The sequence below is a fragment of the Gorilla gorilla genome, chromosome 5, assembly GCF_029281585.2.
Source record: "Gorilla gorilla gorilla isolate KB3781 chromosome 5, NHGRI_mGorGor1-v2.1_pri, whole genome shotgun sequence".
Taxonomy (NCBI): domain Eukaryota; kingdom Metazoa; phylum Chordata; class Mammalia; order Primates; family Hominidae; genus Gorilla; species Gorilla gorilla.
Genome location: NC_073229.2, coordinates 111,683,904 through 111,698,185, shown reverse-complemented (window position 1 = coordinate 111,698,185; position 14,282 = coordinate 111,683,904). Strand labels below are relative to the sequence as shown.

General features: G+C 37.8%; 1 protein-coding gene across 5 annotated transcripts in view; it reads left to right on the top strand.

Annotated features, from left to right (window-relative positions):
• RARS2 (arginyl-tRNA synthetase 2, mitochondrial) overlaps window positions 1-14,282 on the top strand; it is a 74,655-nt gene that overhangs the window by 43,530 nt on the left and 16,843 nt on the right. For all 5 annotated transcript variants that reach the window (XM_055391163.2, XM_004044386.5, XM_019029958.3 and 2 more), the window contains one exon: window positions 3,507-3,583. In XM_055391163.2, the coding sequence (XP_055247138.1) occupies window positions 3,507-3,583 (77 nt within the window). The remainder of the gene's footprint in view (window positions 1-3,506; window positions 3,584-14,282) is intronic.

Below are 14,282 nucleotides of genomic sequence, written 5' to 3'. Positions count from 1 at the left end.
CTAATGGCTCTTTTGCATAAAATCTTCTATTTATTTGAGTAATTCTCACCACACAAGTTACCTTTGGGGAAGGTAACTTCACACATTCAAAGAAGACCTGGGCCAGGCATGGTATTTCACTCCTGTAATGCCAACACTTTGGGAGGCCAAGGCGGGTGGATCACTTGAGCCCAGGAGTTTGAGACCAGCCTGAGCAACATGGCGAAACCCTGTCTTTACAAAATACAAAAAAATTAGCCAGACATGGTGGCATGCCCTTGTAGTCCTAGCTACTCGGAAGCCTGAGGTAAGAGGATTGTGTTAGCCCAGGAGGTCAAGGCTGCAGTCCACTGCACTCCAGCGTGGGTGACAGAGCAGGACCTTGTCTCAAGAAAGAAACCCCAGAGTAAGACCTGATGTAGGCTTTTGTGGTTTTAATAAAGAGAAATTGCCTACTTTTATTAGTTAAATGTAGAAGTGAGTATACAGGGAAGAAGTAAGTCTAACTGTGTACACGTTTCTCAACCACAGCCCTGCCATTTTTCAATCTAAGGACATCCAGCCTCCCTGGGCCATTCTACATGAAGTAGGATCCACTGTTATACCATAGCCAGTGGCCCAGAAGATAAGCAAAGGGTGATACTTTGTCTTCCCCTTTAACTGTACAGTGAGAGGTAGGAGTGGGTTGGGGAAAGTCCAAAAGGAAAAGAGAAAAAGAGAGGAGTGTGATCCAAACAGTTAAGTACTACCACAAATTATCTCTCATATAATGAGTTTACTCAGAACCATTCCTAATTCATGTAAACCAGTAATCAAGGTGTGAGAGGGCAAGGTAAATGAAGTTGTTATGGTAGTGAAGGACTGGGTAGATTGTGAAATACAAACTTTAAAAAAAATCTGTTGTTACCACCATGTGTATTTTAAGAAACAGCTCTAGTATCATTTCTATAAAGCATTCTCTGACACAGAGACACACCCTTGCCCATCTTCTCACATCACCAATTTCCTGGTATCCAGCTCTACTCAAATATGGTAAGGCTCCTGTCTTATGTTCTTATTTGTGTGCTTCCCTGCCCTACTAGGCATGTTCCTTGAAGGCGTGGACTTAACTTTTATATCTACAGTGCTTGTCACATAAGAAGCACTCTAAGAAGAGTAGACCTTGAACCTGTTAACAGTACCATTACTGTTCACTATGGAAGAATCAGAATACATGCCCTGCATTTAAAAAATCAACCTGTAGTTCACAACAGCTGGTAGTCAGAGGGCTAGGCCCTAGGCTCAATAGTCAGACTTAATAGATGGCACTGATTTTTATTAGTTTGACCGATTTAGACATTTCAGAGGCATTAGCAAATATGTGATTAGGGTATTCATTAAATTTTAGCTGCAGGATTTCGTTACAGCAGTTTTTTCTGTAAAGGACTGCTATGGTTAATGATCTGTCAACATTTCCATTATAACCATCATTGTTAAAGAATAATTTTGCTGTTTCAGCTATCTCCATTTGAAAGTTGGCAGTTTCTAAGCACAGAATTAGTTTTTGAAAATGTATTAGGCTGAATGTTAAATGGAATTGGCCTTACTTTTCCCATTTTTGTGTTTTGGAACACTGAGCATCTTTCCACACACTGCTCCAACCACCCTGAATTATAATCACATTTGCTCTTGCTTGAAAGTGAATAGAGCTTCAGTCATCCTTCTTGTTCCTAAGTTCCGAAGTATTGTATATTCCTGTGTCCTGTGTTCAGTCACGTCCCACTTTCTACTGAACCTTGAATAGAAAAATGTGTATCAGTAAAGCCCTTTAGATCTGAAGCTTGGTAATTGATATAGTTATAGAAGTAAATTGTTTTTTTTTTTTCTTTCCGAGATGGAGTCTCGCTCTGTCACCCAGGCTGGCGTGCAGTGGCACCATCTCAGCTCACTGCAACCTCCACCTCCCAGGTTCAAGTGATTCTCCTGCCTCAGCCTCCCGAATAGCTGGGATCATAGGCATGCACCACCATGCCAGGCTAATTTTGTATTTTTAGTAGAGACAGGGTTTTGCCATGTTCATCAGGCTGGTGTCGAACTCCTGACCTCAAGTGATTCGCCCACCTTGGCCTCCCAAAGTGCTGGGATTACAGGAGGGAGTCCTATCACCCCTGGCCAATACATTGGTTTTGTTTTTTTGTTTTTGTTTTTGTTTTTGTTTTTGTTTTTGTTTTGAGACAGAGTTTGCTCTTGTTGCCCAGGCTGGAGTGCAATGGCGGGATCTCGGCTCACCGCAACCTCCGCCTCCCAGGTTCAAGCGATTCTCCTGTCTCACTCTCCCTGGTAGCTGGGTTTACAGGCATGTGCCACCATGCCAGGCTAATTTTGTATTTTTTTAGTAGAGACAGGGTTTCTCCTTGTTGGTCATGCTGGTCTCGAACTCCTGACCTCAGGTGATCCACCCACCTTGGCCTCCCAATGTGCTGGGATTACAGGCATGAGCCACTGCACCCAGCCATACATTGGTATTTAAAGTAATAAAACTAATGTTCCTCTTTTTTTTTTATTATATTATACTTTAAGTTCTAGGGTACATGTGCACAACGTGCAGGTTTGTTACATATGTATACATGTGCCATGTTGGTGTGCTGCACCCATTAACTCGTCATTTAACATTAGGTATATCTCCTAATGCTATCCCTCCCCCCTCCCAACTAATGTTCCTCTTAACCCAGGCTGCATATATCCTTTCTAACGGAAGTTATGATCATCTTTATGCAGAATATCTTGAGTCTACGTACTCCCAGACTGTACTAGGAATTTTAATATGTAGTTTACCAACCTCAGTTAGTTTTTGGTGTTTGGGTTTTTTTTTTTTTCCTTTTTTTTTTTAGGTTCAAATTAACACTATCCCTGAACTCTGAATTTATCATCAAAGACTAAAAAATTATACACAGTCAAATTAAAGATTTTTGTTGCTTGGCTACCTTGAACCTGAGAAATAATCAAGGATGTTCCAAGTTTTACCTTGCTGTTTTCCTCCAGTTATTTGTTTAAGAACTAATATAACAACAAAACCATTGCTGTCTTCGCATTAATGCCTAGAAGTTTAAAAAGAAAGTTTCAAAACACTTTCCATCAGTTTTTTTAATAAATTTTGAGTGCCTAGTGTCTAGCTTCATGATGTCACACTTCAACAGAGTAGATGCTTAATAAATGTTTATTTTTTAATGTCTGCTAAGGTAGTGTTCAGCACTGTTAGTACAAAGATAAATTAGTCCTAGACTCTACCTTTGATGAGCTCATAACCTATTGGTTTCTGTGAGCTTAATTTCAGTGATCTATTCAGTATGTTGAATTTATGATTAAATATATTGAATTTGACTTGTGTCAGTTTATGGGGTCATAGAAGGTAGAAGTGTGTTTTGTAATACTTCTCAGGATACATAATATGACAGGTTGCTCTTTTTATAGAATTATACCTATTCCCTGTCATGCCTATTCTCTATTGTTCAACTTTATAATTTTTCATTTACGGATTATCATGGTAGGTCTTCTGGGAACTGGCTTCCAGCTGTTTGGCTATGAGGAAAAACTGCAGTCCAATCCTCTACAGCATCTCTTTGAAGTAAGTTGGCAAGAAAACATTTCAAAAATTTTTCAGAGTACTATGTAGCTTAGTAACATGTTTTTAATCCCAGAGGTTTATTTTTCTTTATTTTGAGACAGGGTCTCGCTCTGTTGCCCAGGCTGGAGTGCAGTGGTGCAATCTCAGCTCACTGCAACCTCTGCCTCCTGGGTTCAAGCAATTCTCATGCCTCAGCCTCCCAAGTAGCTGGGACTACAGGCATATGCCACCATAACCAGCTAATTTTTGTATTTTTAGTAGAGATGGGGTTTCTCCATGTTGGCCAGGCAGGTCTCAAACTCCTGACCTCAGGTAATCCACCCACCTTGGCCTCCCAAAGTGCTGGGATTACAGGCGTGAGTCACCACGCCCAGCCTCCAGAGGTTTAAAAAATATGTTCTTTAAAACAAGGAACCAAAACATAATTGAAAATGTTGCTTTTGGCTGGGCACAGTGACTCACACTTGCATCCCAGCACTTTGGGAGGCCAAGGCAGGAGGATTGCTTGACACCAGGAGTTCAAGACCAGTTTGGGCAACATAATGAGACCTGGCCTCTATAAAGTAATAAAATATTAGCCAGGCACAGTGGCCTGTGCCTGTAGTCCTAGTTACTGGGGAGACTGAGGCAGGAGGATTGCTAGACCCCAGGGGTTCAAGGCTGCAGTGAGCTGTAGTCATGACACTGCACTCCAGCCTGGACGATAGAGCAAGACCCTGTCTCAGAAAGAAAGAAAATGTTGCACTTATTTTACTAGGTTATTTATATTTCCTAATCTAAGATTTTTTAAATGTTCTTTTAGTTGATTTGAGACAGTATTTCTTCAGGTATAGAATCTTTTTAGAATGAACATGCAAGATAATTATTCGACACAGAAATTTCTCAATTTTCTGTCAGTTAATATGTACTGCAGCTTTTTTCGTGGTAATAACTGTATATCAATTAGACTTGAAAAATGAATATTTTTGTTCTTTTTCTGGTGTGGGGGACGGCATGTCTATTTCTCTCTGAAATTGTGTGTGCTTTTTCCATTTACATCTTTCACCTCATTTTCCTGGCTTTTGTCCAATGTGAATTTCTATCTACTCTATTTCATTTAGTCCCTTGGATACTTTGCTTCTTTATCTTCAGTTCTTCCTCGAGTTTATTAATAAAGCCCTTCCTGTCCAAACAATCTCCAGGGATGTGTTTCCTTTTTGTTGTCCCTGTTGTTATCTCTGCCGTTTCTGGGCCTCACAGTGGAAACACGGATACGAAGTCAGCCATGTTGGTGACAGATCAGGGGATCAGACTAAACATGTTCTGCTTGTGTGTGAGAAAAAGCACTTGCAAAAATAATGCTTTACTTCTCCAGCTTAAGCCACAGAGAGTGCTTCATCATTTTCCTGTTAACGTGATTTTTTCCTGCAGCTGGCTTTGCAGTTAAATTGAACAAAAACATATTCCAGTTTTTGTTTTTTTTTTGTTTTTTGTTTTTTTAGGAGTCTCACACTGTTGCCTAGGCTGAAGTGCAGTGGTGCGATCTTGGCTCACTGCAACCTCCGCCTCCTGGGTTGAAGCAATTCTGCCTCAGCGTCACGAGTAGCTGGGATTACAGGTGCCCACCACCACACCCAGCCATTTTTTTTTTTTTTTTTTGTATTTTTTAGTAGAGACGGGGTTTCACTATGTTGTCCAGGCTGGTCTTGAACTCCTGATCTCATGATCAGCCCACCTCGGCCTCCCAAAGTGCTGGGATTACAGGTGTTAGCCGCCACACCCTAGCCCATATTCCAGTTCTTAAAGACCTTTAAAGGTTTGCCGTTTTCCCCTGAGTCCATGCCAATACTTCACTCTAAATGACTGCATTTTGATTTATCATGTTAACCAAAAGATTTTTTCTCTCTTTCCCATTAAGAGTTTTATTGATAGGGAGGAATATAAAAATTAATAATTCTTCATGGTTGTCTATAAAGTATGTTCCCTTAGTGCCTGGAGTTTTTACTGTATTTATTTATTTATTTTTACACTTGAATAATTTTACCTCAAGCTTAATCTTTCATGAGATCCAGGCCCACAGATGTTATATGTGAAAATGTTTATTTAGAAATAGCATGCTTGTTCTTCGGTGCCACAAAGAAATAGCAGTTGAACATAAATTTAATTATCTCAGCAAGGCCATTTTTACTCTCTGCAGAAAGGGTACACTCGCCAGCAGTTTTGCCACGAGAGTATACCGAACAAAAGAGACAGGGTCATTTATAACTTGACACATCCACCCTACTGCTGTGTCTGGTTTCCATTGGCTGGAACGGAACCTCACATTCTGTATTTGTCCCGATTGGCTAGCAACTTTAACTTTTCAAAAGAGGCAAAGGCAGGGGAGAACAAAGGAAGCAGGAAGTAACTTGTGAAATACTGAGAAAGGTAAAAACACCTCCAAATAAGGAAGAGGAACAGGCTATCACCTAATGCTTGCTTGGACCAATGTAAGCATGCCAGGGCAGATATTTAGGCTAAATTATAGGAGCTAAGAACACAAAGTATATTGATTTCTTTATTACGGCTAGCAGATATTTAAGGATGTTAGCACAGGTCTTTGAATAAATTTTACTTCTAAGAGAAGTCACTATTTGTCCTTAATTAGACGGGGAGGAAAGTGTCTTTGAAGGGGAACCTCTACTTCACTTTTTACACAGAGACACCCCATGTTGCAGAAAATACAAATACCTGCTTGGAGACCTTGTGTCATTGATTTAGAGTGAAGCATGACATGTGAGAGTTATTCTTTTTATCTTTCTTCTTCCCCACCTCAAAAGTTTTTATTTAATCTTGCAAATAGTAAACCTTTGTCTTCTATGACATTTTATTTTTATCTTTTAATTAATTAATTATGTGAGACAGGATCTTACTCTGTTGCCCAGCCTGGAATATAGTGGCACAATCACAGCTCACTGCAGCCTTGACCTCCCAGGCTCAGGTGACTGTCCCACCTCAGCAACCCAAGTAGCTAGGACTACAAGCACACACCAGCACACCCAACTAATTTTTTGATTTTTTGTAGAGACATGGTCTCCCTATGTTGCCCAGGCTGGTCTCAAACTCTTGGGCTCAAACAGTCCTCCTGCCTCAAACTCCCAAAGTGCTGGGATTATAGGTGTGAGCCACCACACCCAGCCTATTTTTTAATTTTTTAAATAGCAATAGGGTCTTGCTATGCTGTCCAGGCAGGTCTCAAACTCCTAGCTTCAAGTGATCCTCCCACCTCAGCCTCCCAAAGTATTGGAATTACAGATATGAGCCATTGTGCCTAGCCGTATATAGGTGTAGGTTTTGTGGGGTTTTTTGTGGAGGCGAAGTCTCACTGTGTTGCTGAGGCTGTACAGTATTTTAAATATTTCAGGAGAATCTGTTTTCAAACTCCAGATAAACCTAAGAATATATTTCTTTCTTTGCAGTTTAATATAATTTCCTGCCTTTAGAGACTCAAAAATAGTGGAAGATCAACATCTATGTTAGAGGTTATTTACTGATGGGTACACATATGGAAGGAATAAGGGCAACAGGGTACTTCTGTGAATAACTAAAAAGTCGAATAATAATGGTGTTGCTTTCATTAGTGTTGTTTTGCCGAATAGATTCACTGGGAAACTGCATTTAAAGACAAAAGAAGGCAAGATACACCCACTTTGCTATTTGTAATAGACGACAAGACCATTAGAGTACTCACTTGCTCTTTTCCTTCTCCTTTTGCAGGACAGAAAATATGCAAAGCCTAAAATGGCAGCTTACAGGTTATTATATATGCAAATTTTATAGACTCTGTTTTCATTTTTAAATTACATTTGTCACTTTGGATTACTTTCAAAAACAACTGTTAGCATAAATGAGGAATTTTTTTGAGCTTTAAGCAAATGTTGATGTTATTCTGTTTCTAAAAGAAAATCTGAATGTCAACAACTCAATTTATTTAATAATTGAAAGATGCCTTTGCTTGCCCTGCAATGTCACAAATAACGTAGGTGGTAATACAGAGACTCTGCCCCATCGTTATTTCTGGTCACCAGAAAGGTGACCAGAAAGTCAGAGATCGTGATTCTATGCTTGGAAAGTGCTTGGTGTATTGGTAAATAATGTTGGCTGATTTATTCGAAGGAAAACTTTAAGATGATCTGCATTTACTCTTTCTTATTTGTGAAAATCTGTTTTCTCAAAGCTTTGATGGAACACTTGTTTTTTTTCCATATCAAGTTGTAGTTAGTAGTGAGCTCTTTGAGAGGAAAGACCATGTCTTCCTTACCTTCCTTATCCACAACCCTAAATATTATGGCTTGCAGTAAATGCCTGAATGAATTTGCTTTTATAGTTCTCTTTTGCCCCCTTTTCTAATTATATATAAGTTGTGGAATATAAAATGTATTGTTTGTCCAGGAAATAAGTAACTATTATAGGATACACTAATTACCATTTGTCAGAATTTAACTTACTTTGTTAACATAGTTTACTGCGGAGGAAACCACAGGCCAAACCCAGGATTCCGGCACAGGTAGTCTGGCTCCTAAGTGCTCTATGCAGTGAATGCCCCCACACCCCCACTATAGAATGGCTTTATGAGCCATTGATTTCCATTGGTTTAATTATGTACATAGAATTTTCCTTTCTTTCATCCCCTGAGTTGCTATACCAGGGACACAATTAGTAGTTTAGTTTTGGCACTTTCAACCTTCTGGCATATTTGTTTTGAATTTGGCATAGGCCATACAGTAGCAGATTTTATGGCCTGCCTTCCTCTAAATTGAACTATGATCAGTATTCTCTAAATTGCACTATAATCAGTATTAGTATATTCAGTTTCTCAGCTAGCTTGGAAATGATATTATATGATAGTTTCAGAATTTCTTTGATGAAAATATTTAACACCCACAGTCATTTATTGCATTTCCATTTTGGTGCATATGCTTCACTAGTGGTTTTTCTCTGTACCTTATAGCATTCTTTTCCCATGACATCTAGCTGTTTTGTACGTGGGACCTAGGATTTTGTTGGCAAGCATTTGAAACTTTTTCTTTAATTATTCTAATTTGGTTTTTTTTGGTTACAAAACAGGGAAGTAGTTTTGTTATAGTTCCTCTTCCCTTGTGAATTGGCTGTTAAATAACTAATATTTTTTTTTATTTAGAATTCACATTAGTGATTCAGGAAAACATTTGCAATAAACTTTAGACAATATATCAAAAAGCCTTTCCACTTATATTGAAAAGTAATTTCTTTTTTTTTCTTTTTTTTTTTTTTTCGTGACGGGGTCTTGCCCTGTTGCCCAGGCTGGAGTGCAGTGGCGTGATCTCAGCTCACTGCAACCTCTGCCTCCCGGGTTCAAATGATTCTCCTGCCTCAGCCTCCTGAGTAGCTGGGATTACAGTTGTGCACCACCACGCCCAGCTAATTTTTTTGTATTTTTGCTAGAGACGGGGTTTCACCATGTTGGCCAGGCTGGTCTCAAACTCCTGACCTTGTGATCCGCCCACCTCGGCCTCCCAAAATGCTGGGATTACAGGTGTGAGCCGCCACACCCAGGTAAAAAGTAATTTCTTATGGGAAAAGTTAACAAGTATTAAATCTGAATCGTGGATATGAGGGTGTCATCATTTACGTTTACCTATTTAAATAATACTTTTAAAGGTAACTTATCAGGCTTCATTTTAGATTTAAATTATTTGAATAGACTTTAATATCTAACAGTATCTCTAAGCATATTAACCTTTTTTTTTGCTATAGAAGGTTTTATTAATAGAACTTGACTCATTGCATATTGCCTATTAATACGGCTTTTGTAACCATAGCCATTCTTATGAAATGTAAGGGCAGCCTCTTATAAGAGATAAATATCATGCCAATAAAATATGGATTAGCCTGTATCCTAGCGCTGACATTAAAAAAGGTTACATAGGCCAGGCGCGGTGGCTCACACCTGCAATCCTAGCACTTTGGGAGGCTGAGGCAGGTGGATTGCCTGAGCTCAAAAGTTTGAGACCAGCCTGGGCAACGTGGCAAAACCCCATCTCTACTTAAAAAAAAAAAAAAATACAAATAATTAGCTGGGCATGGTGATGCATGCTTGTAATCCCAGCTACTCAGGAGGCTGAGGGACGAGAATCGCTTGAACCCAGGAGGTGGAGGTTGCAGTGAGCTGAGATCACACCACCGCACTCCAGCCTGGGCAACAGAGCGAGACTCTGTCTCAAAAAAAAAAAAAAAAAAAAAAAAAAAAAAAAAAAAACAGTTACATAATAACACAAATAGTATAAAAATTTCTTTAAGTTCAAAATGGCCTCCAAAGGTTCTATTTCAGTATTTCTACCTTGCCCCTTTCTAGCAGGATTTAAGGTAATTACAGTGATGGGCATTTAATAAAAGAAAAATAGTGAGGGGTTAGTGTATCACTAGGTAATATTACATAATAGTTTTGACCCTGAGCTTCCCCATATCAGTAGGCAAAAAAAAATTTTTTTAAATAGGACAAGATCAAAGCACCGATTCAATGAGTGATAATGTTTACTTGCTCTCATTTTTAAAAACATGGAATTAGTATCTATTCCTCAAGAGACAATGTTTTTCCTAACTTTAGAGTCTCCAATTTCTCAACTTTAAGTAAATAATTCAAGACTAAATTCTCGTCATATGTAGGGATATTTATGCAGTTGAAGTTTTTATTTTATGAAAAATTGCATTCAAGATTTCATCATTGTTTAAGTTACATTTCTTTTTCCAGGGAATGTTACTGTTATGGCTAGTATGAATTTTGTTCCTTAATAACATTTATATGTAAGAAATAGTTTTTAAATTATAAGTGTAAGAAAATCTGATTCCAGCCGTCACTTGTAAGAGTCAGTGTAAGTCATTGATAAGAATTTCCCACCTACTAAATCACGCAAAGTTCCCCAGGCTCTTATGTGCCTCCTAGGACAGTCCTAGAGGACTCTTCTTGTCTTCAGTGCACACTGGTCTCTTACATGTTTAGTATCCCAGCCTATGTGATGCTTGGAGGCATGCAGCTCTTCTTGTGTGACAGACATTAGCTGGTGGTCCTTGCCCTGTCCACAGGTCTAGAGACAAGATCGCTATGTAGACACACCGTGAACCATTTCCCACTGTGGGTCTGCACCACCCCAGGGGCTTCCTAGCTTCTGCTCCTCCTGGAAGTCTTCCCCATCTCCTCCCCATTCCAGGTAATTCTCCTTTCCTCTATCCTGGCAGTTTCTCCACTTGACCATTGCTCCCTGCTGTCCCTTCCCAACACTGCTTGCTTTTCTACTCTCTCTCTGCTTATTTGGGACAACACTACAGTGTGTCATTGTCCTCTTAGTCTTCCTCTTAGAATGAGTTTTGAAATACCTAGCAAGAACAAAGTACACATTAATAGCTGAGTAAATATCTGACACCATTGAAATGTGCAAAAAATACTTTTATCAGCATGAGAAATGTTAACATTTATTAGGTGCTTGTGTGTGGTGCTCTACAAGGAGTTAATAATTATCATCCCTGAATAAAGATGTAAGATATAATGAATGTGGTTATGTATATACATAGAGTAAAAGTAGGAGATTCTAAATATGAAAAGATTAATGGAAGGTAAAATACAGTTTATATCCTACTAATAATGTATTAAGGAGGAGAAATTTGATAACTCATGAAATAGCTCAAGTTAGTAATTTTTTTACCTACCACATTTTGGCTTTATTATTAACTGTTTGCAGTATTGATATATTCAATTTTAATTATATAAACACATTTGAATGTCTTTAATTTTTCATTTCATGTTCGGAATCAACTAGCAGCTAAGAAATTTCTGATCAATGAAACAGCATTAAACATAATGAAGTTGTTCAAATTATAATCATGAATATTTTTACATGTTCTTTTCTAAACTAGGTAAAAATTCAGTGCATTTTAAGATGACATAAATATATGAAAAAAGGGTCTGTGGTTTCTAAGTTTTGCTAACCATCCTTAGCAGTTATTCTCAGTATTTCTAAGATAAGCATGGCTAGAAGTGGGGTTAGAGCCCGACATCAAGGAGTTAAACTGTGCCCATGTGGCTAATAGTATTCTAGGATCAAATTTAAAGGGATAAGAAAGGCTTATTGTGCTACTTTTAATTTTCATGCTTAGTTCTTTATATTTGGGCAGATCAGCCCAAGAGCTTACTGTAATTATCTGAGTTAAATTCAAAATAAAATGTTACGCTATTTGGCAGGCCCAACATCTAGAAATAGTGAAAAGGGAATGTTAATTTTTTTTTAAGGAAGTCTAAGACATTTAGTTTATTCCCTAAAGGAAACACAACTGGTTTTTGTGTTTTCTTCTAAGAGAAAAATTGTGTTTCCATCCTCAAAAACTTTACTAAGCCATGCTGCCTTATTATGAAGCCCAAATTTAAAATTGCCTTTTTATCTCTTTGTGTCTAAATTTAGCCTTAAAAGGAAGATATCTTCAAAATGCGTACTTTCCAAGGGTTAATTAGAAAGGTTCATGGTAACTGTTTAGTTTTATATTGTGCATTTATAGGTATATTGGGAAGTGCTTATTAAAGCTCTTCTCTTTGATAGTGTCAGTTGATTTTCACTAATGTTTGTTTTATAACTACATATTGTGGAAATACTAAGAATATTCACATGTTTTAAGGGCTTTTTGTTTTAATTATTTCTATTTTTTAAGAAAGAAGATTCTGGTGAAGTTTTTTCTAAAATAGTCATATCATAATGCATAATAGATTTTTAAATGTTTGGTTATTTGAGTTTAAAGTCCTAGATTTAAAAACAAAGAAACTTCACCCTGAAGAAAGGCTTTATGGAAAAAAAAAAAAAAAAAAAAAAGAAACTAAACTCTTTTGTGAAAATAAGGACATTTTGCATATGTTTGCTTATAACTTGTGTGCACATGTACGTATGTGTGTGAGATAGAATCAAAAACCACTTGTGAATATATATTTATGTTTTTAACATCTGTATACTGGACCGTTAAGCAGTTGTCAATGGCTGTGTCATTCAAAAGTCAAGAAGTCGCAGTTTACTATCTTATGGGGACCCTCTTTGTTTTCCCATACTTTACCAAAATCTTCTTTGTTTTCTAACTGACATTGTATGTATTGTTCTGGACTTACTAATACGACTACATAAACATCATCTTTTTATGATGTGTCAGGTATCCTAAGACCACCCCTCCCCCCAATTCAGTGATTCACGCAGAGGACTCACAGAACTCAGCATAGTCTTACTTGTGGCTATGATTTATTACAGTGAAGGGATACAAAGCAAAATCAGCAGAGGGAAAAGGCACATATGGGGTAAAGTCCAGAGGAAACCAGGCTTTCCAAACTCTCAAATTTTCCCAGTGGAGTCACACAAGGTGCACATACTTCCAGCAGCAAATTTTGAGAATATATGTGAAATGTCCACTGGCAAAAGTTCATTAGATACCGTGTCCAAGGTTTTTGTTGAGAGTTAGTCATGTAGGTACCCTCTGCTTAGAATGTCCTAAATCCCAAACTCCCAGAAGGAAAGCAGAAGTTCAGCCTAAGCTGTACTGTTTGCATTCACAGTGTAGGCACAGTGACCACTTTTATCAGTTAAGTTGGTGGAGACATTCCCAAAAATCTAAGTTAATAGATGCCAGCCAGTGGCCAACCTTGCAAGCAGGATGTTTTAAATATAACAGTATCAGACCTGCTAGTTAACTCTTTTCTAGGGGAAAAAAAAGGTAATTTTAACTTTATTTAGCAATATTTATTTATTTAAGTCTGTCATTCCAGTAATTAACATAGATCATCTATGAAAGGTGAAACGTTTTTACCTTGACAGATGTTTAATGCCCTGTCCCATTTGTTGGTAGTATCTAGTGGGTATAAGCCAATGTGTCCTCCAGCAATAAAATCATTTTTTCCTATCCAAATACTGCTGTCCGGATGTTTTGATAATAACATTGTAAGGGTTTAGAAGCCTTATTTTTTCATAGTTTATTCACCAATTTTTATTGCTTTCATGAGACTTTAATAGCTTTCTGGAAATAATAAAGTTCTCATTGATGTTTCAACCTGCAGGTGAGTTACAATTTGTAAATATTTGTCCATATGTGTAACTTCAGTACTACTTGAACTATAATATTAATATTTTAATGTCATTTATTAACATTATATTTTTGAGACTGGAAAATGATTGAAACTACATTGGGAACACAGATTCCTAGAGCTGGAGGAGTAAGCCTGAGCCCTTAATAAACCATCAACTCCACCCTAGTTATTGGCTGAGTATGGAGCTAAACCAGCTAAGACAGGTGATGCAAAATAAAACTCCAGAAGAGGTGCTCAACACAGTTTTTAGGATCTTAAGTTTAGAGTATAATTATACTGACTATCCAAAAGCAGTCCTTTTTCCCAAGATCACCTATTGTATTGGTCTTTACACAGTAAACTATTTAGAGAACAGTTTAAAAATCTTTGATTAAAACAAATGCTAAATCATCCGTTAGCTGTTTCTTTGCCAGATCGAGCCATCCTACTTTATTCAACCTTTTTCAGCGAAGTTACAGGATAATAATATGGCATTTTGAAAAATAACAGAAGAAATGCCAGTTTAGTCTTAAATAGGTATTCTTACCCTGGGGATCTGTGGATTTAGATGGAAAGAAAAAATTATACTTTCTTTTCCCTAACCTCTCTCGGAAA